This window comes from Bombus affinis, chromosome 10, assembly GCF_024516045.1.
Source record: "Bombus affinis isolate iyBomAffi1 chromosome 10, iyBomAffi1.2, whole genome shotgun sequence".
Lineage (NCBI taxonomy): Eukaryota > Metazoa > Arthropoda > Insecta > Hymenoptera > Apidae > Bombus > Bombus affinis.
Window position 1 is genome coordinate 8,477,134 of NC_066353.1, and position 26,998 is coordinate 8,504,131.

Here is a 26,998-nt window from a genome sequence, read left to right on the forward strand (position 1 = left end):
AATAATATGCATTGCACCATTCATTCTATCATTTTATTCCCTATCTTATTTGGTATTCTATCGAAGAGTTATAGTCATACAATGTTCGAGATATACGAATACAATACACATTGAAAAATTCAAATTCTTTTGCTAAATTTAGATTAACATTGGTGGATCGTCTAAATATAAGCTATATCTCAAAAGAAATAGACAAACTATCGTGTTCATCGACATTCGTGATGTCATTTTCGTAACGATTAAAAGACTTATCAAATACATATATACATATTACTTTCTATCTGTTAATTAAATAACATCTTAAACCTAATTTACAGTGCAGTTTTTATTGTCAGTCCTAGTTCGATCTGAATATCTTGTGACTCAACATCAGGATGCACGATGCGGGTGAAAGAAACGGTAGCATCGCATCGTTAGATGCGGCAGCATCTGAGCGAATGGGCTGCGCAACCTTATTTTTCATCCGTGGACAGGATAACGTGCGCAAGCTGGTTCTAGGATGCGGACCAATCTGAAAATATATTGCACAAATATACGATGTTAACAACGTTGCCGCATAGACGATGGTGGAATAGTTAGCGACTGGATATCCGTGACAGGAGAGAGTAAATCTGAACGGTAGCCAGTTACTCGATCACGGATCGCCTCGACGCTGACACGAATAAGTGAAATGAAATTCATTGATCGAACAGCAGACGTTTCGAGTGATAATTGAACGTTTTCGTGAATTGGATCGAGCTTCAACTGACAGTCTGACTCGTGTTCTTTATCTTAAAAAGGCAAAGAACATCTTTAAAAATGAAGATTCTCCCCGTATTATCTTTTCTTCTCTTCCGTATAATTTCGTTCTTTCGAACGATATATCTCTGTAATAATCGAGGGATTAAAAAACAGCTGGTCTGAGCATCGATATCTTTAATTGGAACAAACTGTGAATAAAACCTAATGTACTTTTTCCAACGCTACACACAAGCGTAAGGGCAACAAACCACTAGTTTTTGGTTTGAAAATTGATGAGAATATTCTTATCGTTCTTCTATTCGTTATTTATAAAAAATACGCTTATGTACCACTTTCCTATTGAAATAACGACATAATTTTGTGCTTTTTCATTCAATTATCTAAACATCGATTATCTAATCACAAGTTAATTACACTTAATCTGGAAATTAACTGCGTCAGGTAAAACAATGAACAAGAATTAACTAATGATTTGTAGAAGTTGAGAAACATGAAATATGATCAATTTCCTTCGTTGAAATAGCAGTGAGACGCGTGATTTAAGCAATAGTTCTTCTCAAGTACGTAATTTGTAAAAGTAATCGCTAGTCTTTCAAATTAATTATATTCACTTCGTTATGTACGAATTAATAATTCATTCAGATGCATCACGTTGGTTATTATTTGCCGATAATGTTTGAGAATTAATAGATTAACGCGTTTAACATAACGTTCCCTGTTTTATGAATGTGAATGTAAAAGTGAGGCAACGCAACGAGAAGAGCGAGTAAAAGGTTTATAATCGCAATCAGTATCGTCGAAGCTAACCACTTGTATGGAATGAAAGTCTTTGTACGAGAGACGGCCTAAACGGAGCAATTAAAAAGGAATTACTAAGAAATGGACTCAAATCTCACAATTTAATATCTTTATAATAAAATGACGCAATTTATAAATCCAATAATCAAATCATAAAATAATTAAACATCGTAATTACGTCAGCGATATTATTCGCTGTACATTAACTAGTGAAATTACAATCAAAATGAAATTTAGATTTTATTATAACAAAAATATTATCGCGAGGAAGGTAAATTTAATGTTAAAAGTAAATTAATGTTAAATTTAAAAAACTATTATGTATGGAATATATGTTAAAATTATTATATCATTCCATTGGTCCATTATCGTTTAAAATAGAGAAATCCTTTTCTTCTCTAAAAAAATATAATAAACGATCAATTGCCTTATCTTGGATCGGCTTATTTCAATTATTGTGCGAGTTTGTTATTCTCATATTTGAATATCTTGGTTAGAAAGGCATGAACTTTTCCATACAATCGTAGAATTAAATAATAAGTCGATGCTACTGTAGAACGTGGAACTAAATAAGTTCTTGTCTATGCTAATGTGGAACTAGGTTTTTGTCTATGCTAGCGTAGAACTAGGTTCTTGTCTACGATAGAACTGAATCAATGCAGCACTTAGTCGCTTGGTACAGCGCTTCTTCTCGAAGGTCAACATAATGTTATGAACGTGAATACTCTCTGTTCCTCTCTGCTAGTACATATTACGATCATACAAACCGGTCTCGATACTCATATACATAATCCTAGGGAAAACGGTCCGAAAATTGAGCTGTGACTAGTTGTGAAAAGTCAACATGGAAGACAGAAAGGTTCTTGTTCTACGCATGCGTGACATGGTATGAATGTCTCAAATAGAGACAGAGACACTCTATTCATCTCTGTCTGTCTCGTAAGAACGCGGATTTTGTTATCCTTCCATGTTGATTTTACACAATTAAACACGACTCAATTTTCATACAATTTCCCCTAGCGAGTGTCGAGACCTGTTTATATGATCGTGGTATGTGTAAGCGATTAATTTATGTAGTTTCCGATAGTGACTTGAGAGAAACGGCGATACTTACATAAATATAATCTACTTAATAAATAACAGTACAACTATTTAATAATAAAACTAAAATAGTAATGTTAAGAGTACTTGATATTTTTTTTAAGATAATAATTTACCGATAAGGTTATGTTTACGATGTATTAAAACAAATTAAAATTTAAAATCATTCTTATGATTCATTTCCAACAATCTTTACATATTGTACTGCGCTTAACTTTTTATAATCCGAGAGTAAAATAAATCTTGAATCGTAAATCTTGTATTACATAAGGAAATAAACGCACGGAAATTTTATTAATGCTTTAGGACAATATATGTATGATATTGAACCCTCATACGTAATAATATAAAAAAGGTCTTTAAGAACAACTCATCATGTAATATTAAAATATTTACTTGTGATACATAAAGTCTTTCAACATAATCAAGGAAAAAGAAAGTATAAAATTATGTCGACGTTAACGCGCATGCGATTTATGAATGGTGGGGGAATACTACGAGGAAAGATATTCCATATTTTCGATCGAAGAAGTATATCTGCTCCTGCTTTAAAAAAGAACAAAATGGTAAGATTATTATAATAAATTTATAAAATTATATATTACAGAACGTATTATTGTTGTTAATATTTTGTGAAAAGAATAATATTTAACGTACAGGAATACGTGCGTGTATCAATTGGAAATTTTATAAATAATCCGCGAACATTAATTTGAAATCTTTATGATAAATTTCGATCTTTTGTTTCATATTATTGAAATTGATGTTTAATTCTGTTTGCAAATTTTTATCGCTTTAAACAAATGAATAATATGTAAAAGCATATATTATTTGTATACTTACACATGAGACATCGTCATTTTTGGGCGTAACAAGTGGTTGAGATCTATTGCATACAAATTGTAATTTTTTCATAATTAAAAAGGCAGCAGTTACGAAAAAAATTATTATTAATCAGTTAAAAAGTAAATTTTATGTTTATGCAGAAAATTTATTTTTCCGGATTATATACTATCGCGAAATAAGGAGCGATTGAAGCATTGATCTGACATTCCTGTTACTAATATCGTCAAGGAAAACTTTTTGCTTAATTAAAATTGTTTTAAATAGTAATGAATTTTATTAAAAGATTATGTTTATGTAATTTTGTGATTAAAATTTGAATAATCTTATTACTTGACAAATATATTAAATAATAATTTAAATTAAACTTAATACATTTTTTAAAAATATATCTTATTTTTAGGGAAAACTTACTCAAGAAGAACGAGAAAAGGATTTAAAACCATTGTTATCTAATGGTTGGTCTGTGCAACAAAATAGAGATGCTATTTATAAGGAATTTTTATTCAAAAACTTTAATCAAGTGAGTTTCACTTTAAAAATTAATCTTTTATGATATATATCACTTTATACTATATTTTTAATGTTATAGATAAATTATATATTTTTTACATATTCATGTTGATAGGCATTTGGTTTTATGACAAAAGTTGCATTGCAAGCAGAAAAAATGGATCATCACCCTGAATGGTTCAATGTTTACAACAAAGTAAACATCACTTTGTCTTCTCATGATGTGAATGGTTTATCACAGAGGGATGTAAAACTCGCATCTTTCATAGACAAGGCTGCTAAAGTGGGAGAAAACTAAATATTAATTTGTAGGATAATTTTTAAATAATTACAATGGATGAATGATATGTTTCTATGATAATAATGTTAATAATGTTTTAGAATTTTTTGATGTTATAAAAATTATATTACATACATATAAATGCTGTAGGTATATTTGTTTCATATTTGTTTTATACTATGACTTCTATAAATAAATACATTTTATTTAATTCAAATTATTTGTGGAATTAATTTGTATTCGTTATGCTATCACAATTTATATATTATCTAGAATAATGAAAATGGATTTTATAACTATTATTTAAATAATGCAATAAATTGTTTAAAGATAAATAATTTATTTCTGAATAATTTATGATAAAGAGAATGTTAAAACATCTAAATTAAAACATATTCATGATCTAATCAAAATATGTAGTAATTAGGGAATTATTCTAATCAAAATATACAATAAAGGAATTATTCTTCATTAGAGGCAGGTATGGTTTGTGGGGGTGTTTTGCCAATTGCCCAAGCATCTTTCACAGCTCTTGAAACCCCAGGACCATTATTTATGAGTACAAACAGACCACACAGTGTAGCTGCTGAGATCATAAGCAATGTAAAGTGCAGAATTTTTGGTACTACAGGTCCAACAACACTAGGACGTGCATAGTCTGTAATAACAGCTTCCAAACCCCTATATAATATGTGTTACAATATAATAAAAACACATTAAATCTATATAAAAATAAAGAAACAAAAATATTCTGCAGTATGCAAAAAATCATATGTGGTGTGATATCAATAATAATTTTTTAAGATGAATAATTACCAGTGTGAGTGCATTACAACTAATACAGACATTACACCATCAAGAATTGGATTTTCTGCTATTAAAGCAGCAGGTATCAAAATTGGTAGTGCTGTTGAGACAATTCTTTCCATGACCCACATACGTACATGATCACCTGTAGATGTACTTGCATTGCGGCTTATTTGTGTACCTAAAGTGGTAGTTGCTGGGAACTGAAACATATTTACAATAAAATATACATCACAGAAAAGAACCTATAACATAAATATTTGAAATAAATGTTATAACACCAATACCTTTGTTAAGCAATTGGTTCTATTGCTAGTTGTACCAGAATTTAAACATTGTCTAACGTTGGCAAGACTACTAGATGTTCTACCAAATTGAGGCAGTTTGCAAGAATTTGCAAAAAGATTAGATTTTGAAAGTAATTCTGTAAAAATAAAAATGATATGATTTGTATTCTAATTTGGATTGTCCGTATAAAGATTGAATATTTAATCGAATATTTAGAATATACTAAAAATTATATTAATTTTATATATTCATAAATCACAAGAAATGATTTAATTATCTTATAATATGTATACAGATTTTGTATTTTAGTTTATAATAATACATTATATTAAATAATATCATAATGATTAAAGATATAGAAAAATTTGTTCAATAAGGTTATGTCAATGTCATTCAAAATAGTCAAAATTATATAAATCAAAACAATTCATATATCTTTTCATGTTTCAAACCCCACTTACCTAGTTGTTTAACTTTATGAATGATGGTGGGAGATACTATTTTCTTTAACATCATTTTGTTATTGTAAAATACAAGATTTTTAAATCTGTACTTGTTTGTAGAGAACGATGAACTATGAACACCTCTTTAATTTTTTATGACAATTAGATATCACGATTCTAATCTCCTATAAAAGTATGTGTGCATAATTATAGAGATGAATTTCTGTATCGACTATTTTCACCTCGACTATCTCGTTCGACTTATCGAATGATTGTAACGATCATTTAATTTGATCTGAATATTTTGATTATGTATAATGTAAGTTGATGATAAATTATTTGTAAAGTGAAATGTTTTTATTATAATAAAATGTTTTACAAAAATAATTTCGTTCTCTTATACTTTTACTTATACATTAAGTTCAGTTGAATACAAACAATTTCATTAGTTTATATTTATCGTAAATATATATATTATATATATATATATACTCTTTTTTATAATAATATCTTTTATAATATTTAATTAATCAGAAAATTACAAGATACTTGAAATTATCTGAAAATTATTCCTGGTTGAGAAACACTGCTTCGAAGTACGTTATTTACCAGGTTATAATCTTGTACCTGCAAATAACAATTCGTTTCTGATATAGTTATGTTGAATTTTTAAGTGAGAAAATAAAATTTGAGAAAATTCGATAAACAAATTATTAAATACAATGTCTGAAACGGTAATTAAAAATACCGATTCTGGAAATAACTTGAATCATAATATTAAACAAGAATCTGCACAAGAATGTATGTCTGAAAATCATTACAAAAATTGTAGAAAAAATAATCAATGGAGCGGTGATTACAGGAAAAACAGCGGCTCATATAACAGTGGTAAGTTTTCAGAAGAAACATATTTTAAATATTATTTTTACGAAACCAACCCTTTCACGTTTGAAATTTGTTTAAAGGATTCCGAAATAATAATTTTGGCAATAAACCTTCTAAACGTAATTTTATTAATTGGTCGAGTTTCCAATCACATGAGAAAAGAAAGAAATTGGAAGTTGGAAACAGGCTAATGGAATGCAATGTTGGAATTACAGAGTTTATAGGAAATGAAGGATTTTTTGGTGTTATTAAAGAAAGATATACAGATTTTCACGTTAACGAAATTGCTCTTGATGGACAAATCGCTAAATTAACAAATCAAGACATTCCATCAGTTGAAGAAGAAAATTTACAAAAGTTTAAAAAGATGGTATCAGATACACATTGGAATCAGCTACAGAAATTAAAAGAATCAGAAGAATCTACTATGGAAATTGATGTAACAAACATGGATAAAGATCATCGTAAAGCAATTCATAGAGTTGCTAAGGCAATGAATGTTATTAGCCGAACTATAGATAAGGGAAATAAAAAGATCATGATGATTGTACCAACTAAAAATAACAGCATTGTTGGTATGTTATATCCATTTTCAATTCAAAATGTATTATTATTGATTTATATATGATACATTTTGCCCTCAGGTCATAATTTCCCGAGAGATAAACGGGTAAATTGGAAAAAGCAAGGAGAATATTGTTACTTTTTGTTACACAAAGTGAATATAGATACAATGAGTGCTATTAATCAATTAGCCATGAATTTATATTTAAGGCCAAATAATTTCAGTTATGCTGGAACAAAGGATCGTAGAGCATGGACTACTCAATGGGTTAGTGCCAGGAAAGTTTTACCCACAGATATATTAAGAGCAGCAAAAAATTTACCTGGAACATATGTAGGAAACTTTAAATTTGAAACAGAATCTTTAAAACTAGGCATGTTGAATGGTAATTCCTTTAGAATTGCTTTAAGGAACGTCAGTGGAACAGATGAGCAAATTGAAAAAGCCATGATTTCTTTGAGAGATCATGGATTTATAAATTATTATGGTCTGCAAAGATTTGGTACTGTAGTTACTATTCCAACTTATGAAATAGGCAAAGCTTTACTTCAAGGTAATTCTCTTAATTTAATTTACACAATAATTTAACTTTTCTAATTTTGTGTAAACTTTGTTTAATATAAGAGTATGCATTTTGTATTGTACAAAAAATAGGTAAATGGAACGAAGCGATCAATTTAATTTTGAAACCTAGAGAAGGAGAACAGGACGAAGACTTGATAGAAGCTAGAAAAATATATGAAAAAACTAAAGATGCAAGTGCTGCATGTAACAGGATTAGAAGATGTGATAAAATAGAGGCTACACTTTTAAAGGGTCTTAGTATATCTGGTATTAATAATCCTCAAGGTGCTTTGGATTGGATACCCAGGAATGCTCGCTTAATGTATATTCACGCCTATCAAAGTTTTGTATGGAATCATATGGTATCAAGAAGGATAAAAGAATTTGGGAGAAATCCTATAGTAGGGGACTTAGTATATGAAAAAAATGTTAAACATAATGATAATGAAGGGGAATTTGTTTATGATAATGGAAGCGAACTTGCGACTGAAGGTAACGAAGAACCTATTAAAAAAATAAGTAAACTTGAAAGCGAAATGGACGTAGACGTAAAGATTGAAAATCCTTCTGAAGCATCTGAAGAATTATCAAATACTTTGGTGGAAGAAGTAACAGGTGCTGCAGAATGTTGTCTTAAAATAGATGAGAATACACAGCAAAGTGGAACTACTAATGAAAAAGTTGAAAGCGATGATTCAAGCGATAATCTTCCTATGGTAAAAATTCTTGAAGAAGAAGATTTACCAAATTATAGTTTGGCAGATATATTAATGCCTCAAGTTGGCTGGAAAGTTACATACCCACCTTATGCTAAACCATGGTTTGATGAGTTTTTAGCAAAAGATGGATTAACTGCTGACCTTAGACAGAAGAATAAGTAAGTTACCAAAAATGAATTTTAGACATCTATTATTTTTGTCTTATAATATTTTTTATGTTTTATATCTATTTAATTTCAGAAAATATAGCTTGGGAGGTGCTTATAGAAGGATATTGCAAATTCCTTCAAATTTATCTTGGAACATCATGCATTATTCGGAGAAACATAGCAATCTTATTATGTCCGATATTGATGAAATGAGGATGAAATCAGCTCCAAAAAATGATCCAAGTATAATCTTTCACCGATATATTTTTCAATTTTTCAGCGTACATTAAGATATTTTTATTTTTTATTAAAAGCTAATAAATATGCATGAAATTTTCCAATTTTTCAGAGGGGCAATACAAAGCTTTAATAATAGAAATGTCTTTAAAATCTTCTACATATGCAACTATGGCGTTGCGCGAAATTTTAAAATCTGATACTTCACCACAAGCACAAGCTGCTCATTTTGCTGCATGTAACGTAGAGGTAGAGAATTCAAGCACTTTGAAAGATCTTGCAGAGAGCGAAAATAGGAGTATCTGAAGCAATATAAAGCTGCGATATAATGACATATAAGTTATCTTGACATATAAGTTCATCTTTACATATATATATATATACATGTAGTATATAAATGGGTTTTAGAGGAAAGGACAAGTAATGATGTTTTGATTTAATAAATGTTATTCGAAGCAACGAAATGATATGATTGCAATGCTGTCGTACGTCTTATACTCATAGGCGGCTTTCGACTTCCCGATTCACACTCTCCGGCTTCTACACTCGCTCGCTCTCGCTTCTCAACTCACACTCTGCGCACCTTTTGCATCCGTCCTCTCCGGCATCTCAACTAACTCTCTCTGCACACCTTTTGCATCCGTTCTCTCCGGCTTCTTAACTAACTCTCTGCACACCTTTTGCATCTGTTCTCTCCGGCTTCTCAACTACCTCTCCCTTTAGCGTCTCTTTGCCTTTTCCCGTCCTTCGGAACACGTGTCCCGAAACGCCCGTGGCCAGGGTGACGCAGGCCCTTTCCACGAAACTACCCACTTAAAAAGACCCAACGACAGATTGCTGTACCCGACGATGCCGCGGCTCTCGCCACTTTGTTTACGGTTCGGCCGATACCTTAGGCCTTTTGCCCACGATACTACATACATAATGAAGAACAATAAACTTTGAAATATTCAACATCTGTCTATTTTTTTAAAAATGTATCTCAATTTTATAAACTGAAAAGCGTAGTATCTACTTTAAAGCTTAAAATAGGGAGGAAGCACCTTCGAAATCGATCTCTCACGATAATGTTGCGATGTACATAGTGTATATAAATCGGGGTATTGTCACGTGTGGTCGATGAAGAAGCGATTTGTAATGATTCCGAGGAGACTTCTATAGCGTTAATATCCTCTCAGGTGACAAACGAGGGAATGACGCTGCAGGACGTCCGGCGTCCCGATGCCATACGACAAATTATCTCACCTCCGCTCTGGCCGAATACCGTGAAAAATCGCCGATATCGTGACGAAGCGTTACTGTTCAAAAACGTATCGTTCTATCGGGATAATTAAGCGTTATTTTAGTTTAATCTCATTATACAGCATCTTTTCATAATAAATACTAACACACGGAATTATTGAAGTTATTAGAAATTTAAAGTTGTTACATTGCAATTAATAAAACACAATGTAAAAATAAATAAAAGTGTTATCGGATTGCGATATGTTATTGTATTTTAATTAATAAATTGTAAGGCTTGGAATATCAATTGATTAATCTTGTAATTATAAATTCAATAATGTAAATGTTTGATTGCAATACATTGTTTTTTTGAAAATATTTAATGGCAAAAAGGAAGAATTTTAATCTAGTCTTTTAATCTAATTATGATTGAGCAAATGCTTCAAACGTGAGGAAATATTTCTTGGAATATTTTTTAAACATGCTTATTGTAGGAAATGTGGTTTGTTGCATGACTTTTACTTTATGTGAGAATGCGGTGTCATTCGAACATCTTTGGAACTGGTTGGCACTATAGAATAATAGGAAGCACAATATGGGATGACAATATGTTATTTAACTATTAACTATATTGTAGCATTTCTCCTATGTAGCAAGTTGAAGAGATAGCTTTTATTTTCTCTTCTCAAATAATGCAGAACATGGAAGTACATGTAGAGTATTTAATTCTTAATATCAAAATTCTTCGATATCATGATTTTTCGATATCATGAAATAAATTACCAAATCGTTTATTGATAGCAAACAATTGAATAATAAAAAGTTATAGTCACAAAAGGCCGTCAATTTCTTATATTCTTCATTTTTTGTAAAAGAACTAAAATTAAATTATAATTTATTATATAATTATATATCAAGTTTACTAGAAGATATTTTAAAGTATTTTATATCATCGCGATGCTGTGTATGTAATAAAAAGGTGTATCAAACTCCGCCCTCCTGAAGAAACACCGCCCTCCCGACATGCGCCTTCGTCACCGCAACCCTCTTTCTCACCTGTAATCGCTTGCATATGTTTGGAGCAGCGAGCACCTAATTCGAATTTACCCTTCTTCATGTTTGGATTCTTCGACGAGGTGCGGGAAATTTTATTGTTGGTGTTATACGTGAATTTTTTTCAGATATCGTCGCCCTTAAGAAAGATTTTAAAGAAAGTTTGTAATGTCTGGTAAGAGTCGAATACAATTAAATAAGTAACATTTTTAGATTAGTAACGACTTTAAATTTCTCTACCACGCGAGGAAACTTTTAACGCGTCATCTTCGACTTTAAATAAATCTCTTAAAGTGCGTCGCCCAAATTAAAATAAGTTTTGCTTTTCATTTTGTTCGATTAATGTTTTGTTATTTTATCGTTGAATGAAACAGTGTGCAGCGTAGTGCAAGATGCGCCGTTAGATTTGAGTTGTCGCAATCCCGAAAGAAAAACGAATTTGTTAAATTCTTCGAAATTTCAAAGATGTTTACCTTGTCAAACGTGTGGCAAAAATTTTGACAGACCTTCCTTGCTCAAAAGGCATTTACGTACCCATACAGGTCAGTGTTAATTTACATTGTTAATTATATTACAGAAACTCGAATATAGTAATTGGAACTTTAATTTCATTTGGATCAAGTATTCTTACAATTTTATCATAGGTAACATAGATCGTAGATTTAGAATCAAGATATTTAGAAAATAGACAATTTTTATTGGAATAAAATTAAATTTCAAATGACAAGTTACGCTCATTAATAGGTGAAAAGCCACATGGTTGCGCCGTCTGTGGAAAAATGTTCAGTACAAGCAGCTCCTTGAATACACACGTCAGAATACACACTGGAGAACGGCCACACGAATGTCCAATGTGCGGAAAGCGTTTCACTGCTTCGTCAAATTTGTATTATCATCGAATGACACATTATAAGGTTTCTATCAGTCTTTAATATTCATTAATCTTCTTTTAATCCTTTCAACTATGCATAAAGTGTCGCGAATAAAGTAAGCAAACAAGCGTACTTTGTTTAATTTGCTGCTACTTGTTGTAAACGATATCGCAAAGTCTAACGTATAATACTGATAGTGAAATGCAATATGCAGGAAAAACCGCATAAATGCAACGAATGCGGACGTTCTTTTCCAACCCCTGGTGATTTAAGAGCTCATGGGTATTCTCACAGTGGTAACTGGCCGATGCGATGTTCGATTTGCAATCGAGGATTTTGTAAACCTGGAGCTCTACATCATCACATGCAAGTGCACACTGGTAATTAATATTAATTAGACATGGCCACGTGTAAGAACTAACAACCGATGGATCTTTGACAATCTGTAAACGACATCATAGAGAAGGAGTAATTTTTTCTTTTCGAAAATAATAATTTCTCATTTATAAAAATAAATTCACGCGCTTTAAAAAGTTTGTATGAAAGTATATATATTGTAATCGTTCGTCTTTTGGTATCTTCGTATCTTAATCGATGCTTCGAGCTTTTATCGAAAGATTAAGTTCGTTATGGTAAACTATCTGTGAACTATTTCATAGAATAAAATAAGAGCTGAATCGTTGATTTCTTTTCAGGGAACAGGCCATATCGTTGTAACATATGCAAGAAACAATTTGCCATGGTAAATAATTTACGATCGCACGAGCAGTCTCACGATCTCGATCTGCCAATTCGAAATACCACCGCTAATTCTTCAAACGCAGAAAACGAAATATCGATCAATGCGTTTACTTTTGAAGAAGTAAACAGGAACCACTTACAACTTTCCGCGATTTATTCTTGGACTTCTTGGATACCTTTTCATTATCCCAAGTAATTAAAATAATCGAAGTGTACGATACGTTGAACACATAGTATAAATATAGGCTGTAAGCAAATTTTATCCGTGTAATAAATCAAACGAGCACATCTATAATACGTATGCCTGAAATTAGATCGTCACCGATTATTATTATTATCGTTATTAATTTCGATTCTCCTTCAACGCAACGTTTATCTTTTAATAAGCTGGCTTTACGATCATTGTAATTAGACTGGGAATTTGTATGCGTTCATGGAAAATTTCAAGCTGCAAAAGATGCACAAAGTGCGCCTGATATGCAAAATTATATAAAATATTCAAAGTATAATTCTCGTTATAATATTTTGCAAGTTGAGCAATTTTCTATGCTTCTCCTTTTTAATTATTTTCATGAAAAGCATGCATAAATATCTACACTATAATAACGAATTAGGGAAATATACTTATCGAGAAATTTTCAATTGGGTATCGGTATAAAATTTATTTTTTTATACAATTTCCCACGGAACATCGTTACGCAGCAATAATCCTGGACACGATTCACGATAACCGGTATTTTAAGAACGAAGAAGGCTAAAAGCTTCGTAAAAGTCAGTCTTCCGAGCAACGATTAGACTAAAACACGTATATCGTTCGACTTATCCTGGCTATTGGAATATTGAACTGTGTAGTCAAGAATTGGTTGATTTTGCAACTTCATCTCCTTGGACATCGGTATATATTCCAATTCAACCAGCAATAACTCGTTTTCACCTGTTCTCAAATAAGATGCAGGAACGTAGAGAGTGATTTGAGGACCAGCCAGCGGCCAATATCGACCTAAATTGCGCCCGTTGACGAAAGCAACTCCCTTGCCCCAATCATCAGTGTTTAGATAAGTGTCCATCGGTTGGCCAGAGATTGAAAAGTTTCCTCGAAGTATAACTGGGCCATTGTTAAGAGTTTTGCTTATGGATAGAGTGGATTCGATGTCGTCGAGAGGTATAAAGGGGACGCTATCCAGACGGAATCCGGTCATTTTCCAAGGGCCAAGGGAAATACCGTTTACAGTTACCTCTGAAACACCCTAGTAAACGGAAGGAACATTCAACGAATAAGATAATACGCGAATTTATAGCTACGTAAGATCATCCTCGTTCGAATAATGCGCTGTTCAAATGTTGACGGTTCAGAGAAACCGAATTCGATCGGCAGAAGTTCGGTTAAGCTAGCTTTAAAATTTGTTTCGCAACGTCTAAGAAAAATCAGACTACCACGCGTTAATCCACTTCGATGCAATTGTGTCAAGGAACAATAAAATTGACTAGCTGACCTTATAATCGCGAAGTCCACTTCCATAGTTCAATCGTCCTTGGTTCTCGACCAGTAGCTTCAGTCTTTGTCCGTAAAGCTCCGCTATATTTATATCGTAGGTATTATCTGTACGGCTTAGAAATCCAACGAGCTGATCGTCTACGTAGACCAACGCTCTGTCCCGAACCTTGGCGTGTAAAATCGCAGGATTCGAACAGCCACGTATTAGATCGCTCTCGTATAGTACCAGCCAATGAGGCAGTCCCAATTCTTCGAACGTCAATGGGTTCGTTGCTTCGACCATGATCGTTCCAAATAATTGTCGGGCACGAGGTTCGAATAATTTTAGAATTGGTGATAGAAGAACCGTGCCGTAATCTCCTTTTGGAGATGGCGATGGAAGGGGCACGTTTGGTAATGGTAAATACTGTAGAAAGAAAGCGATGCTGTTTAACGAGATGTAAGAGCAACGTATATTACACGATTTTTATCAATTATCACTATAAATTGGAGAAAAAGACAAGAACGTTGTCCAGTTTCTCGGAGAATCGTGGATAATACCTTGGATATGACATTTCTGATCTCGAAGTACTTCGACGTTGGATCACCAGCTTCGGTTAACGGAGCATCGTAATCGTAAGAGGTCAATTGCGGGTTGTATGCGTTGTGACCACCGTTAGCACCTGTGATATCGTGCGCTTGAGTTAGTATCCATGTACGTGTATATTAGACAGCTGTCGAAGCTGTAGTCTTATCGTGTCATGTACTGTGCATCGAACACGATACAATGAAATTCTTCGATCAATCAATTAATAAAGTTTTCCCGCTCGTCGAGAAAGCTATCTACGAATATTCTGTAAATTTTCTTCTCGGAAAAGGAACTCGCAGATGTGACGCATGTGCCGAGAATTTTCTTTTCTATTTCTTTTTTGATATTTTCCTACGATTTGACGCGTGTCCTAGCCGTTTTTTCTTTTAAGGAAAAAATAGAAAAAAAAATTGTTCTCGATCTTTCGTAGAAATTAGAAAAATTGTACCAACCAGCGGTATAAGCAAAATTTGTTCCACCGTAGAACATGTATATGTTAACAGAAGCACCCAAAGATAGCATTTCGTCTAAGGTTTTCGTAACTGTTGCAGTTTGTACTCTTTGAAACGGTTCCCGCCAGTGTGTCAACCATCCGGGATAAAATTCAGAATTTACTAAGGGACCCTAAAGAGAAACGAAACATACCATTTAAAAAGCGAAAATTATTAAGGGTTATTCGAGTTATAATTTGACCGACAAGTCGCTTAAAAAGATAAACAGAAAAGGTAGAGCAATTGTTTCTTATTAGTATCTCGTTCGAATTAAGTTCTACCGATTTTACGTAAAAACGTATTTCAAATACGTAAATCTAAACACGTATTCTACGTTTTGAACACTGGCATATTACGAATATCTCTGATCTTACTCGTAGGTTTTAACCTTACGTGATACAACACTTATAACGCGATGTAGCCTTGAAGGAGAATGTGCATATGTCGATATGCACTGTACACGTGTCTAACAACTGTTGCGTTATGCACATTCGTTATACACACATATTTCCATATAAAGTCATATTTAAATAACGAGAGCAATAAATGTTTCACAAACGCGAAACCTGTCCACAAATATTGTATAAAATTGTAGATAAATTTATTTATACGTATGCGCATGAAATTCAATGAAAATACTTGGTGTTGTATCACCGATATTGTCACTTCGATACGAAGCAACTAATTAAAAATTCACGTTTGATAATTGTAACTGTACGACGATCAACGATCGATACGTCTTACTGTGCAAATTATTACGATTTTAATTGTTCGTAGATACTTGCTCGTGGCTGATACATGCGCATTATTTCAAAGTTTTTCGTCACGTTGGTGTTGGGTCCAAAATCGACGGTGGCATAAACCTCTGGTATAAATCCGCAGCGTAGCATATTCGCGTTCGCTCCATCGGTCGAATACAGAAGCGCCTTCGTACCAATCTTCTGTCTCATTATGTTTCTAAGCCGACTTAAGTATTCCCTGTCGCACGCGTAACTTCCATACTCATTTTCCACCTGAAACATCATCGAAATCCCACGATCAGCACTATGATCTCATTTTTAAAAAATTCGCAGTTCGACGATCGTTAAAATATTTTTGCGAACCTATTTTTCCGAGTCTTACTACGTCTCTTCGCTTCTCGCAGAATTATCGGGCAAGTATTTTCTAGGAGTTGTGTTACCAATCTTTCTTAAAAACGTTAGAGGAAAGTATATTTTCTTTCTTAGAAAAACTAAAAGCAACGAACGATGATATTGTCGATGATATGTTGATGATATGTTCTTCTCCGAATGAAGTATCATTGCGATTAAAATAATAGTTATTTATCGTGAAATACTGGCAACGAAAGTATCTTTTTCGTACCTGAACCATTATTATAGGTCCTCCATTTCCTCTTAGGTAGGGCTGAACTTTGTCCAATATTTCGTTTAAATATATTTCTACGTATTTCATGTATCCTGCAAAGCGAAAGAAAGACTTCGATTACGGGATAAATTTTAGAAATAACCCGCAGTTAAAAATCGTTAAAAATTCCCACGTGAATCGTTTGTACGCAATTTTATGTCCGGCACTCGTGCTAGTAACCAGTATGGAAGTCCACCCTAAATATAAAACATTATTTATTTTCATGAACGATGAAATAGAAAATTAGAAAATACAACATTTTCGAGAAATACCTACAAAATCTCTTTCCGCGCAGATGTAAGGGCCTGGCCTCAAAAGCACGAACAAACCTTCTTCCTGAGCAATGTTTATGAACTCTATTACATCCGCGTCACCTGTCCAATGCCATTCATTTTCAGTCGGTTGATGAAGACTCCATTCCACGTATCTGCGGACAAAATCGCGAGGAGAATGTTCGCCTTCGAAATTAAAGCGGTAAGATACGAACGAGAAGCGAAAGCATCTAATATCGCGATTTTCGAACGATGACAACGTTTTAATCATAAACTTTGACGTAGGAGTAAATTAATTCGATTCGATTAACGGTGTACCGATAATGAGAAAAAAATAACTCACGTTGAAACAGCGTTTAACCCGGCAGCTCTCATTTTTCTTAACCGATCTCTCCAATATTGCCTGGGTGTTCGGAAGTAATGAAAACTGCCGGATATGTATCGGAAGGGTTTTCCATCGAGCAGAAATTGGTTGTTCTCGTAATCGACTTCGAAGCTGAATTTCGACTGCGTATCCTGCAATTGCAAAGTTACGAATCTGAGAATTTCTTCTCAAAATCGACGCATATTTCTCTATTATTTCGTCGACCAACTTAAACGATGTAAACACTGTACATGTTATTCAATTACAGAGTGTGTCGCATTGCTACATCCACGTAAACTGCGTACACCACCAAATCCAAACAAATTGTCCGATCGAACGAACGCGTTGCACGACCGATGAAAAGCAGAATATTTCATTAGTCGAGTTCACGTGCTAGATCGATTCGCTAATATTTCAGAAGCATTTGGTAAAAATCTTGAAAGACTAAGCGACTATATTTCAATATGATACCTTGAATGTAATAAAACACCTGCTATTAGATTACTATTAAAAAGTGCATATATCAGGCGTCGAGAAATACTCGATTTCGATTATTAGCGGTTTGAGCGCTATTTTCTTATGAAAATTGCAATGCTCGAATCAATAGTAATTTCCTTGTAACAAAAAAAAAAAAAAAAAAAAAAAAAAAAGAAATATAAAAAATTGAAAAGGAAACAAAAAATTGATCGCGATCTCCTACTATAAAATACCTGTACAGAAATAGTCAGGAAACATGATTTTAAATTTCTAACTCCTTAATACACAGTAACATTCGTAGAACAAATACAGGTACCATTTAAATTATACTTTGCTTTACATCTAAATCTTAAACTATTCTTGGAAACAAATATTTCTCACGATACTTACATTGTTTACGTGGATGTTCACCACTTCTCCCATAGCACTAGTCACTGCCAAGGTCAGCAAAACGGTCAACATCTTATCCAAACACGTTAGAGCTTTGACTGTGTATCTATGTAAAACCTAAAACACTGTGTCTGGAAGCAGTTACATTCGTCCAACTATTATATATGGTCGAGTCGATTTTATCAATGAAATAATGTGTATAACCGCATTTATATTTATGGGACGCATCCTCGTCTTGTTAATAACGGAAAGCAAATAGCTGTTTATTATCGAACTGGAACCGAGCGAACGCAGAGGTTCGTCGTTACGTTCCAGTTTATCGACGCGATTGACTGCCTTTGCTGCGTAATGCGCACTCTGACCCGATCGAGGACAGGTCGAGATATCACTGGCCGATATAAGACGTGTCACGGACACTGTACTGACCGATGCGGTGGCTTCAGGATGACTGCGGCCCGGATCGGCTGCCACCGGACACGCGAACGATCCGTTACGTGGCCGACAATGGCAACGAGACAGTGTTTTAGAACGGCTGTTCGATCGGGAAAAATCATAATTTTCATTATTTTGTATTATTTCATTTTTCGTTATTTAGCATTTAAATCTGTAAAGATCCTTAATTGGAATATCGTTTATTCGTATAAAAATTATTCGTATCGTACAAGCGAGCGTATATGTAACATGTATACGCGTACACATAGAAATAGTAATCGCCGTTATCCTAAAGAGTGCTATGTAGCGGTCGGTATTTCTTCCTTTTGTACAAAATTTTATTTAAAGCGAATTGTTCTACGTTTCGTATACGTAATTAAGCATTGCGATAAGAAGATTACAAAAATTCGACGACACTTCCCAGTATACGTATTGGCGAATAGTCGCCAATTAACAGACTTATCGAATGTTTGTAATTCGGCTTTTTAATAAAACTATATGAATCGATACAGACTGTTCGAAGCTTTACACCGCTATTTTGCGGTGGAAAAAATAAGCAAGTAGAAAAGTATCGTTTATCTTGATATATTGGTATCGTTTTATCGTTCATCGTACGTAGTATCGTTTATCTTGATAAAATGTAAAATATTCTAATGAAATATTTCCATTCTGAATATTTTTCAAGATATTATTTTGCTGCGAATGGTTGAAAGGAACGACCATTTTGGGTATTTATTATCGTAAATTCCATAAATCAAGTCGTTCAACAGCAGAGCGTCACCGTTTATCTCTTATATCATGTGATGAAATGACAAACATTATACGCTTTTTTTCTTTACAACTATGATCTTTATTACTTATATATGTTACATCAAGTCATCATTTTTCAACGAATATCTGAAAGATTTGACCGAAATGCATGACGTAAGGTTTTCTTAATGATTGCTGACTCCTAATAAATTTGAATAATCTTTCCGATCGTTAATTATATCGTAATATAGTTAACGGTATAGTATTTTCCTTCAAACGATAACTCTTTTAACGATTCTGTATTATTAAGTATAGAAATCAACGTTTAAAGAATGTTTATGTCGTTCCATCAGGGATCTTTTGCGCAGAGTTCAACCAGTATTATTAGAGAAATTTTGCAAGTCACAAGTTGCCAGTTAAAAACGTTAGTAAATTCCTTTTATCTCTTAGATCTCTTTATGTATTTATATAAATTATTAGTATCTACCAACAGATGTTTCGCATAATCCACAAGTTAAACTCTCTTAAACAAGGAACAAGTTTCGTAATAAAACAAATGAAATCTTTACGAATAAATCTTCAAATTAGAAATTATCTGATTACCCTGTTCGAGGATAATTGTACGTAAAATCATGAAATTATAAAAGGCAAGTCTGTAACCTGTAACTATTTCTTTATCGATTCACCGATATTGTTAATTAGTAAATTATTCGACGAGAGATCCCAAGTAACTTTTAACGAATAATAATACAATTTTACCACACGTCGGTATCGACGTACGTATTTTTACATCTCTTCTAATCATTTCTAATTTATCCCTACTATAGGAGATTCCGGTTTTACATTGGTATTCGGTTGAACCGATGGGACTGCTTCTGAAGCGAGTGTGTTATATATTTCCGCATCTCCTAAAGTAGCAGATTTATTAACTTTTGAATTTGTTTGTTTGCTGCTACTGTTAGGTAATCTGTTAATAATATCCAAGATACTATCTGTATTATTACTGTTTTTATCAAGTACAACTATGTAAGAATCCGATACAGTGCCATTGACATCAGTAAGAATGATTTCTAGTTGCAGAGTTTGCAATTCAGTTGTTGATGCTACTTTTGTAACGGTATCGGTAGCTTGGACGATGGATGGTTCTGTTTGAGTGTTTTCCAAAGTTGTAGCTTCGCTGGGACTTGAATCTATTTCGCCGAGACTGGTCGTTGATTTTTCGTTAATCTCCGAAATACCACTGCTAGTACTACTATTATTATACATATTATTGATACTATTATTAGTAGGAACTCTTTTGGATTGGACGCTCCGCGTTTCAGTCGATTGTTCTATTTCGGATACGCTAGACTCTTCGGTTTGGGCGGAAGACAATGTCGTTCGTGCGCTTTTTAAAGTTATGGATTCAGTAGCACTTGAATCTGTCTGCACATCGTTTTCGTTGGTAGACGTTTCTTCGTTATTTACAGCAGCGTCTGTTTCACCTGTTCCCACACGATTACTGCTCGATGCATTAACGTTACTGTCAGCTATTGTTGTTTCTGACACCGAAGGTGATTCTTCAGTTGCAACTTCTGTACCTGCCGCGGTAGAAGTTTCGCTTCTTGGAGAAGATGTATCTATTTCTCCTCCTGCTGTTGTCGATTCATTAGCAGTAGAACCTGTTGATTCGCTAGCGCTGGACTCCGTCGTTTCGCTATTGGCGCTCTTTGATGTTCCACTATTAGCACCGGTTGATGTTTCGCTATCTGTAGCATCGTTAACAACGATCGTAGTGTTCAAACCGCTTGATGTACCGGCAGGTTCGTCAGTAGCAACTGCTTCAGTTCGAGCACCGGATGCTTCGACCGACCGTTCTGTTTCCACTGGACCACTGGAATCACCTTCAGTTTGAGAGGAAGATGCCGATGTTCGTACGTTTTCTACAGTCGTGGATTCGGTAACGGTTGAGTCTGTTTGCCCATTACTTTCATCGGTAGATGAAATGGTTTCTTCGTTACTTAGAGTTGTCTCCGTTTCAGTTGTTTCGCCTATGTTGCTCGATGTATTAATCTTATTATCAGTTTGGGTAGTTTTTGACTTTAAAGATGATTCTTCAGTGGCAAGTCCTCCATCTGAATCGGTAGAAGTTTCACTCTCTGCTCTCGCGGTTACTGATTCACTGCTATTAGAATTTGCTGTTTCGCTATCAACGCTGGCAGATGTTCCATCATTCTCTGTACCATTAATAACAATAATCGTAATGTTCGAACCATCTAATGTGTTAGAAGATTCGACGGTAGAAGCTGTCCGAGTATCCGCTGTTTCAGTCGATCGTTCTGTTCCACTTACGATAGATTTGTCAGTTTGAGAGGGAGATATTCTCTGCACGCTTCTCGTACTAGTCCTACTATCGTTCGAATTTGTTGTTTGAGCATTTGAATCTGTTTGCCAACTAATACTTGCGATTAAATTATCGCCGTCCGAACTTTTATTGGCACTGTCATCAGTCACGGTGATAACATTGGGATTTTTGCCAGTAACGGTAATAGCGTTGGCACTGTCGTTACTAAGATTGGTTTCCGCTTGTGTACTTGATGTTTCACTGCCTTGTTTTTCTCCTGTTACAGTTGAACCATTGACTTGAGAACTAGCAGCTGTTGTTTCTTCGCTTTCTGTTGCGATGGATCCATCATCATCGTTTGAATCCGTTCGTCGATTAGAACTGCTAGTTGATCTTCCGCTATTATTCGAAGTACCCTTTGCATTATTTGTATTTTCCGCATTATTCGTCGTTTCTGAATCGGAGTTCCATGTTCCAGTCACCTGTACCGTTTGCGTCGCATTAGAACTTCCTTCAGCTTGAGAAACAGAAGCTGCTTCTGTATCTGACGTTGAAGACTCGCTAGCACTTGGTTTCGTTTGCTCATTGGAACTGTTTGTAATCGTTTCATTACCATCGGTAATTACACGAGTTGTTTCCGACTCCTGATTTGACGTTTCAATCTCCTGCTGTCCATCTGTAACATTAGAAGTTTCAGGTTGCGAAGATGATGCTGTTTGCTCGTCATTCGACGCTGTAGCATGATCGTCCTTACTGCCAGTATTACTGCCAGGTATTCCACTATTATTTGAAACATCGTTTGTATCAGTTGTAATATCTACATTATTCGATAGACCAGTATTATCATCGCTAGGAGTAGTTTTCAGCTTCAAAGTCGATGCTTCATTTGTCTGTGCAGAATTTTCTGTTTGAGAAGCAGGTGATGTCGTTTCTTTAGCCTTCGATGTTGGAGATTCACTGGTATTTGAATCTGTTTGTGCATCTGCACTGTCAGTAGGTTTACCACCGTCATCTACGTTACTGAAAACATCGACGCTGCCATTGGTAGTAGTAGTTTCAGATTTGGTACTTGAAATTTCCAGCAATGATGTCATCGTGGACGAAGAATCTACGCTCCGAGTCGTAGACGTTCGTATTTCTTCGTTCCTCGATGTACTAGACTCGTTGGCACTAGCATATGCCTGTTTGCTGGTATCGATGGATGTTTCACCGTTATCTACACCGTTGCCTGTTTCGGATGTAACGCTGCCATTGTTAACTGGTTTGACAGTCGACGATTCAATAGCCTGTTGTCTTCGTGTTACTTCAGAATCTTCCGTTCGAGATACCGATGTTACTCCCCATGTCGCTGATCGACTAACGCTCGAATCTCCCGATTCGCCAGCATTAGTGGTAGATTCTTCGTTTGAAACGTTGTTCGATGCTCTAGACAGCGGTCCAGTTTGTGAAACTGATTTTCTCGATTCACCTGTATCATTGCCGGGTGCTGTGCTCTTATCCGAAGCATCGTTTGGTTTATCCGTGTTATTATCATTGCCGGATGAATTATCACTGACAACCGTTTCAGATTTGGAGCTAGATGCTTCAGTTGTCTGCTCATTTTCTGAGGTTCTGGATGCTCCAGTTTGTGAAGCTAATTGAGAAGCTGCCTGTTGACCTCGTGACGCTGTTTGTCGAGCCCTTAAAGTTGTTTGTCGAGATGCCACAGTTGATGATTCGTTAATATTCGAATCCTCTGATCCGCTGGCACCACCGCTAGATGGTGAACTTTCACCTAAAGAGTTATTTGGTCTAATCGTAGCACGATCATTGCTGGAGGGAGCGTCATCAATAGCTGTTTTTGATTTAGAACTGGAAGGTTCAGTTGTACGTTGATTTTCTGATTCTCTAGAAGCTTCGCTTTGCGAAGCTGATCGAGAAGTTGCCTTTTCGGATTTTGATGTTGCAGATTCATGAGCGTTTGAGTCCTCTGATTCGTTCGCAGCATCCTTGGAATTTCTCGCGTTTGCGTTTCCTGTCTGTGAAGAGAAACATCGTTACTTAGTATTTATTATGGTGTATTGTGAATGTACCTGCTTATTGCTATCGCTAAAAGTCTATTTACCATTATCTAAGCTATCGCTTGCTTGTCTTATTACCTCGGTGTTGCCCGAAATTCTGATTCCTCCTTCAATTACAACTGATCCTGAGTTTGAACCAGATTCTATCACTACTTCCTGTCCACCCGCTGAAATAACTTTATGTTGTCGAAAAGTAGAGTTTGTTGCTTGTCCTTTACCAGTTGCTTCAGCTGTGTTTGTCTTGCCTTTACCGGGTAATTTTTCTTCCTTATCGGAACCATTGTCTCCGTCAACAGCTGCTTGTTCATCATCTGTTTACGAAATTAAAATGATTAATATTATACTGAGCGTATAACGATAATACATTAATAATAATAATACATTAATTACGTATATAAATATAAACGTTACCCGTTACGTTGACAGTTTCTATTTCTTTCCAAATTCCACCTCCATTGATTACTTTATCAATCGTTTTGATCACAGTTTCGGCTTGTTTCGAATCTTCACCAGGCTGTGAATCATCCTCAATTAAAACTTTTATTTCAAAACCACTTTCATTTTCTATCTCTACAGACTTATTAACTTTATTCTCGTCAGACGATAGGAGACGAATCAACGACAGATCTGTTACAAAATTAAATTCATCTTTCGTAGACAAATAATCTTTTACACATTTTCTTATTTGATCTTCATGCTGATCGCTATCTTCTAATATATTACAAATGCTCATTAATTTATCCGTATCTAAGTTTTTCTTTGCTTTTATTATTTTCTTCTTCAAGTCTATCTTTCTCTTCCATTCCAAATACCTACGTCTGTTCCATTCGTACAGTTTCCTGTACTGTACGTTCGTTTTATAATGTTTAAGTACATATTTTATTTCTTTGTAGTTTTTCTTTTCATTTAATGATTTTTTTAAATATTCCTTGAAATCTTCTTCGCTGGAAGATGATTCGCTGCTAGACTCTGACGAAGAACTGGAACTTGAACTTTTATCACTGTCATTTACCTGCGAATCATCTTTCTTTTTTCTATCTGTGGAATTAGATTCACGGCGTTTCTGGTGTTTCTTATTAGATTTATCAGAGGAACTGGCAGAACTCGAGTCGGAGGAATCGCTTTCATCCGTTAAACTCCACGATTCGGAAGAACTTTTTTCAAGACGATCCTTTTTACGACGACGATTTCCATCAGATTTCCGCTTATGAGAGTCTCGTTCGCGAGAATATTCTTCGTCAGAGTTCCTTTTACGAATACTCAGTTTGCCGGACTTTTTCTCCACAGATTCTTCCTCGTTTGAATTTTTCTCTCGGGTGTCCTTCTTCCTAAACGAGATCATTTCGCTTTGCTCGGAATCGGATCTGTCCGATGAATCAGACTTGTTTTTTGTATGTAGTAGGTTTAAGGGAATGGAATGTTTTTCATGCTTTTTATTGCTGTGTTTCACGTCACGATGTTTCGAGTTTCGAAGAAGCCATTGCAGATAGTCAGAGTTCGACGCACTCTTTTCTATATTCGAATTGTGCAGCCATGCGAGTGGATTTTCTTCCTCGAGGTTTCGTTCTCTTTTGAGCTTTCTGATCGCAGAAAGCCATTCTGATTTGTCGAGAGGAGCGCCATAGACATAAAGGATCGAAGAGACGAGGAGGATATTGATGATGGCTGTCGATCGTAAGAAAACATTATTTTTTAGTGATGCTTTGGACGATATCATTTTTTTTTTATACAAAAGAAGCTAATTTTTTTTTGAACTCTGTTTACTGAATGGAAAAATAATTTCGAAGTCTGATAGATATAAAAATAAATTTCTAATTAATTTAGGATACTTTTTTCACCCATTCGAGTAATATTTGATTTCTCAGCGTTACCTTTCATTTTTTGAAACTTTTATTAGATACAATTCTCGACGACACGTTGACACTCTTTCTTTACTGATAGGCTACATTTTTCGAGGTCCTTTTATACGTCGACGCCAGATAAATTTTTCTTATCACGAAAAATTTATGGCTATTATTACGATGATTCATCTCATTTCTCATGTAATACTTTGCCGTACCATAAACAATCGTTATGCGTTAAAAAAGAAGGTATCCGAAATCGTTCATACGTAACTTCCACGCCGATTCCTGGAATGGTAAATTAAATACGATTTATCATGATGATGTGGCAGTCATACTCGAATCTATGTGTTATAAATATAGTATATAATTTTATTATTTTCAATCAAACTCGATTAAACAATGCTATCGTCCGTGATAGAAGATGCCATGAAAAATTATTAACTGTAAAATTGAATTAAATTTAATTCAGAGATATTTAATTTTCTAATAATTTGAAGATATACGATTTACAACTAAAAGGACTACGTTTGTTTCTTATCAGTGATCGTTTATTAGGTACACGCGTGAGAAGACTATTTATAGCTCGATACATTTATTCGTAGATATTGACAGGTTGCAATAATACAGGCGTCGAAGAAGGAGAACGTTGCACGGTTACATGATGCTCCTCTTATTTTTATCTAAATTACAATACTTGTGAAATCTAAAAGTATAATCGCTATTATGCTGTGCATTGTTTCCCAAAATTAATTTCACCATCAAAATACAAGAAACGAATACAAGATATGAGACTCCGAATAAATTGAACATCGACCAACGTGAATCAACGTTATTTCCTACGAGATCTGTTGACTCCTTCGAGGAAAATGATGCTAATTTTTCAAAACTAAAATTAACAATGTTTAAGTCCATCGACAAAGTGTTAACAAAACGAGCTGCGAGAGCAGAGTCGAAAGTGACGGAAATCGAAAGTGGCCGTAGTAGAGAGCGTGCAAGCGGCGAAAGTGAACGTGATCCTGACCCAGGACACTCTAGTTTCCTCGGTGCGACAGAGAGAGATCTGTTCGGCAAGCGTGTGCTAGGTTAATAGAAATCTCGGTTGGGTCGGGTCAGGACGACCGTTGCGGTCAGCGAAAGTGAAAACGAAACGAAACGAAACTCTCAAGTTGGTCGTGGGCTGTAGATGTAGGTTAGTGAAATTGAGGCTGGTAAAAGTAGGCTAGTAGAGTCGTGCCCCATATCTCTGTCTCAGCACTTTCGTTCTCCATTCGTGTACAGTTCATACCTTGGTATAGCACGAGACGC

At 34.6% G+C, this 26,998-nt stretch overlaps 6 protein-coding genes and 1 long non-coding RNA gene across 11 annotated transcripts; 3 read left to right on the plus strand and 4 right to left on the minus strand.

Moving 5' to 3' along the window:
* Positions 1 to 19: 19 nt before the first annotated feature.
* Positions 20 to 3,596, minus strand: LOC126921397 (uncharacterized). Its single transcript, XR_007712317.1, has 2 exons — positions 3,484 to 3,596; positions 20 to 511 (listed from the first exon to the last, which is right to left on the minus strand). It is a non-coding gene; the product is annotated as an uncharacterized LOC126921397 (long non-coding RNA).
* LOC126921396 (probable pterin-4-alpha-carbinolamine dehydratase) lies at positions 2,457 to 4,493 on the plus strand. Of its 3 annotated transcripts, XM_050732952.1 has the most exons (4): positions 2,457 to 2,589; positions 2,947 to 3,206; positions 3,887 to 4,006; positions 4,112 to 4,493. In XM_050732952.1, the coding sequence occupies exons 2-4, from the start codon at positions 3,090 to 3,092 to the stop codon at positions 4,292 to 4,294; spliced, it is 420 nt and encodes a 139-aa protein (XP_050588909.1). In that variant the 5' UTR covers positions 2,457 to 2,589; positions 2,947 to 3,089; the 3' UTR covers positions 4,295 to 4,493. The 3 variants fall into 3 exon arrangements, with proteins under 3 accessions (XP_050588909.1, XP_050588910.1, XP_050588908.1); XM_050732953.1 differs by lacking the exon at positions 2,947 to 3,206 and having other exon boundaries at positions 2,566 to 2,589; XM_050732951.1 differs by lacking the exon at positions 2,457 to 2,589 and having other exon boundaries at positions 2,600 to 3,206.
* Positions 4,494 to 4,596: 103 nt separating this feature from the next.
* Positions 4,597 to 6,051, minus strand: LOC126921395 (succinate dehydrogenase [ubiquinone] cytochrome b small subunit, mitochondrial). The gene is made up of 4 exons (XM_050732950.1): positions 5,833 to 6,051; positions 5,371 to 5,507; positions 5,093 to 5,286; positions 4,597 to 4,957 (listed from the first exon to the last, which is right to left on the minus strand). The coding sequence occupies exons 1-4, from the start codon at positions 5,885 to 5,887 to the stop codon at positions 4,738 to 4,740; spliced, it is 606 nt and encodes a 201-aa protein (XP_050588907.1). The 5' UTR covers positions 5,888 to 6,051; the 3' UTR covers positions 4,597 to 4,737.
* A 348-nt stretch (positions 6,052 to 6,399) lies between these two features.
* On the plus strand, positions 6,400 to 10,417 carry LOC126921393 (pseudouridylate synthase 7 homolog). 2 transcript variants are annotated; one of them, XM_050732947.1, is made up of 6 exons: positions 6,400 to 6,702; positions 6,780 to 7,274; positions 7,344 to 7,817; positions 7,919 to 8,705; positions 8,788 to 8,939; positions 9,046 to 10,417. In XM_050732947.1, exons 1-6 carry the CDS (start codon positions 6,537 to 6,539, stop codon positions 9,237 to 9,239), a joined length of 2,268 nt encoding a protein of 755 aa, XP_050588904.1. In that variant the 5' UTR covers positions 6,400 to 6,536; the 3' UTR covers positions 9,240 to 10,417. The 2 variants fall into 2 exon arrangements, with proteins under 2 accessions (XP_050588904.1, XP_050588905.1); XM_050732948.1 differs by having other exon boundaries at positions 10,112 to 10,417.
* LOC126921394 (beta-galactosidase-like) lies at positions 9,435 to 18,713 on the minus strand. 2 transcript variants are annotated; one of them, XR_007712316.1, is made up of 11 exons: positions 18,285 to 18,713; positions 17,397 to 17,569; positions 17,058 to 17,208; positions 16,915 to 16,978; positions 16,740 to 16,834; positions 16,163 to 16,390; positions 15,339 to 15,510; positions 14,859 to 14,980; positions 14,317 to 14,724; positions 9,645 to 14,070; positions 9,435 to 9,550 (listed from the first exon to the last, which is right to left on the minus strand). XR_007712316.1 is itself a non-coding variant. In XM_050732949.1 (10 exons), the coding sequence occupies exons 1-10, from the start codon at positions 18,354 to 18,356 to the stop codon at positions 13,615 to 13,617; spliced, it is 1,941 nt and encodes a 646-aa protein (XP_050588906.1). In that variant the 5' UTR covers positions 18,357 to 18,713; the 3' UTR covers positions 9,435 to 13,614. The 2 variants fall into 2 exon arrangements, 1 of the variants encoding a protein (XP_050588906.1); XM_050732949.1 differs by having other exon boundaries at positions 9,435 to 14,070.
* LOC126921286 (gastrula zinc finger protein XlCGF7.1-like) lies at positions 11,379 to 13,019 on the plus strand. The gene is made up of 5 exons (XM_050732741.1): positions 11,379 to 11,385; positions 11,585 to 11,752; positions 11,955 to 12,124; positions 12,297 to 12,462; positions 12,778 to 13,019. Exons 1-5 carry the CDS (start codon positions 11,379 to 11,381, stop codon positions 13,017 to 13,019), a joined length of 753 nt encoding a protein of 250 aa, XP_050588698.1.
* Positions 18,714 to 18,880: 167 nt separating the features above from the next.
* Positions 18,881 to 25,874, minus strand: LOC126921389 (serine-rich adhesin for platelets-like). The gene is made up of 4 exons (XM_050732942.1): positions 25,721 to 25,874; positions 24,261 to 25,514; positions 23,928 to 24,160; positions 18,881 to 23,807 (listed from the first exon to the last, which is right to left on the minus strand). The coding sequence occupies exons 1-4, from the start codon at positions 25,725 to 25,727 to the stop codon at positions 20,274 to 20,276; spliced, it is 5,028 nt and encodes a 1,675-aa protein (XP_050588899.1). The 5' UTR covers positions 25,728 to 25,874; the 3' UTR covers positions 18,881 to 20,273.
* Positions 25,875 to 26,998: the final 1,124 nt, after the last annotated feature.

What these genes read in the sequence shown, in the direction of transcription:
- LOC126921393 (XM_050732947.1), top strand. Translation starts at nt 6,537, where the DNA reads ATGTCTGAAACGGTAATTAAAAATACCGATTCTGGAAATAACTTGAAT. An exon ending in TAAAAATAACAGCATTGTTG is followed by an intron (nt 7,275 to 7,343) that starts GTATGTTATATC and finishes TTTTGCCCTCAG; the next exon opens with GTCATAATTTCCCGAGAGAT. An exon ending in GACCTTAGACAGAAGAATAA is followed by an intron (nt 8,706 to 8,787) that starts GTAAGTTACCAA and finishes ATTTAATTTCAG; the next exon opens with AAAATATAGCTTGGGAGGTG.
- LOC126921394 (XM_050732949.1), bottom strand. Translation starts at nt 18,356, where the DNA reads ATGTTGACCGTTTTGCTGACCTTGGCAGTGACTAGTGCTATGGGAGAA. An exon ending in TGAACATCCACGTAAACAAT is followed by an intron (nt 17,570 to 18,284) that starts GTAAGTATCGTG and finishes TTGCAATTGCAG; the next exon opens with GATACGCAGTCGAAATTCAG. An exon ending in TCTGCGCGGAAAGAGATTTT is followed by an intron (nt 16,979 to 17,057) that starts GTAGGTATTTCT and finishes TTTTATATTTAG; the next exon opens with GGTGGACTTCCATACTGGTT.
- LOC126921389 (XM_050732942.1), bottom strand. An exon ending in AGAAACTGTCAACGTAACGG is followed by an intron (nt 24,161 to 24,260) that starts GTAACGTTTATA and finishes TTTCGTAAACAG; the next exon opens with ATGATGAACAAGCAGCTGTT. An exon ending in GAATTTCGGGCAACACCGAG is followed by an intron (nt 23,808 to 23,927) that starts GTAATAAGACAA and finishes TTCTCTTCACAG; the next exon opens with ACAGGAAACGCAAACGCGAG.
- LOC126921396 (XM_050732952.1), top strand. Translation starts at nt 3,090, where the DNA reads ATGTCGACGTTAACGCGCATGCGATTTATGAATGGTGGGGGAATACTA. An exon ending in CTTTAAAAAAGAACAAAATG is followed by an intron (nt 3,207 to 3,886) that starts GTAAGATTATTA and finishes TCTTATTTTTAG; the next exon opens with GGAAAACTTACTCAAGAAGA. An exon ending in TATTCAAAAACTTTAATCAA is followed by an intron (nt 4,007 to 4,111) that starts GTGAGTTTCACT and finishes TCATGTTGATAG; the next exon opens with GCATTTGGTTTTATGACAAA.
- LOC126921286 (XM_050732741.1), top strand. An exon ending in GCATTTACGTACCCATACAG is followed by an intron (nt 11,753 to 11,954) that starts GTCAGTGTTAAT and finishes GCTCATTAATAG; the next exon opens with GTGAAAAGCCACATGGTTGC. An exon ending in ATCGAATGACACATTATAAG is followed by an intron (nt 12,125 to 12,296) that starts GTTTCTATCAGT and finishes TGCAATATGCAG; the next exon opens with GAAAAACCGCATAAATGCAA.
- LOC126921395 (XM_050732950.1), bottom strand. Translation starts at nt 5,887, where the DNA reads ATGATGTTAAAGAAAATAGTATCTCCCACCATCATTCATAAAGTTAAA. An exon ending in GAACCAATTGCTTAACAAAG is followed by an intron (nt 5,287 to 5,370) that starts GTATTGGTGTTA and finishes AATATGTTTCAG; the next exon opens with TTCCCAGCAACTACCACTTT. An exon ending in GTTGTAATGCACTCACACTG is followed by an intron (nt 4,958 to 5,092) that starts GTAATTATTCAT and finishes CATATTATATAG; the next exon opens with GGGTTTGGAAGCTGTTATTA.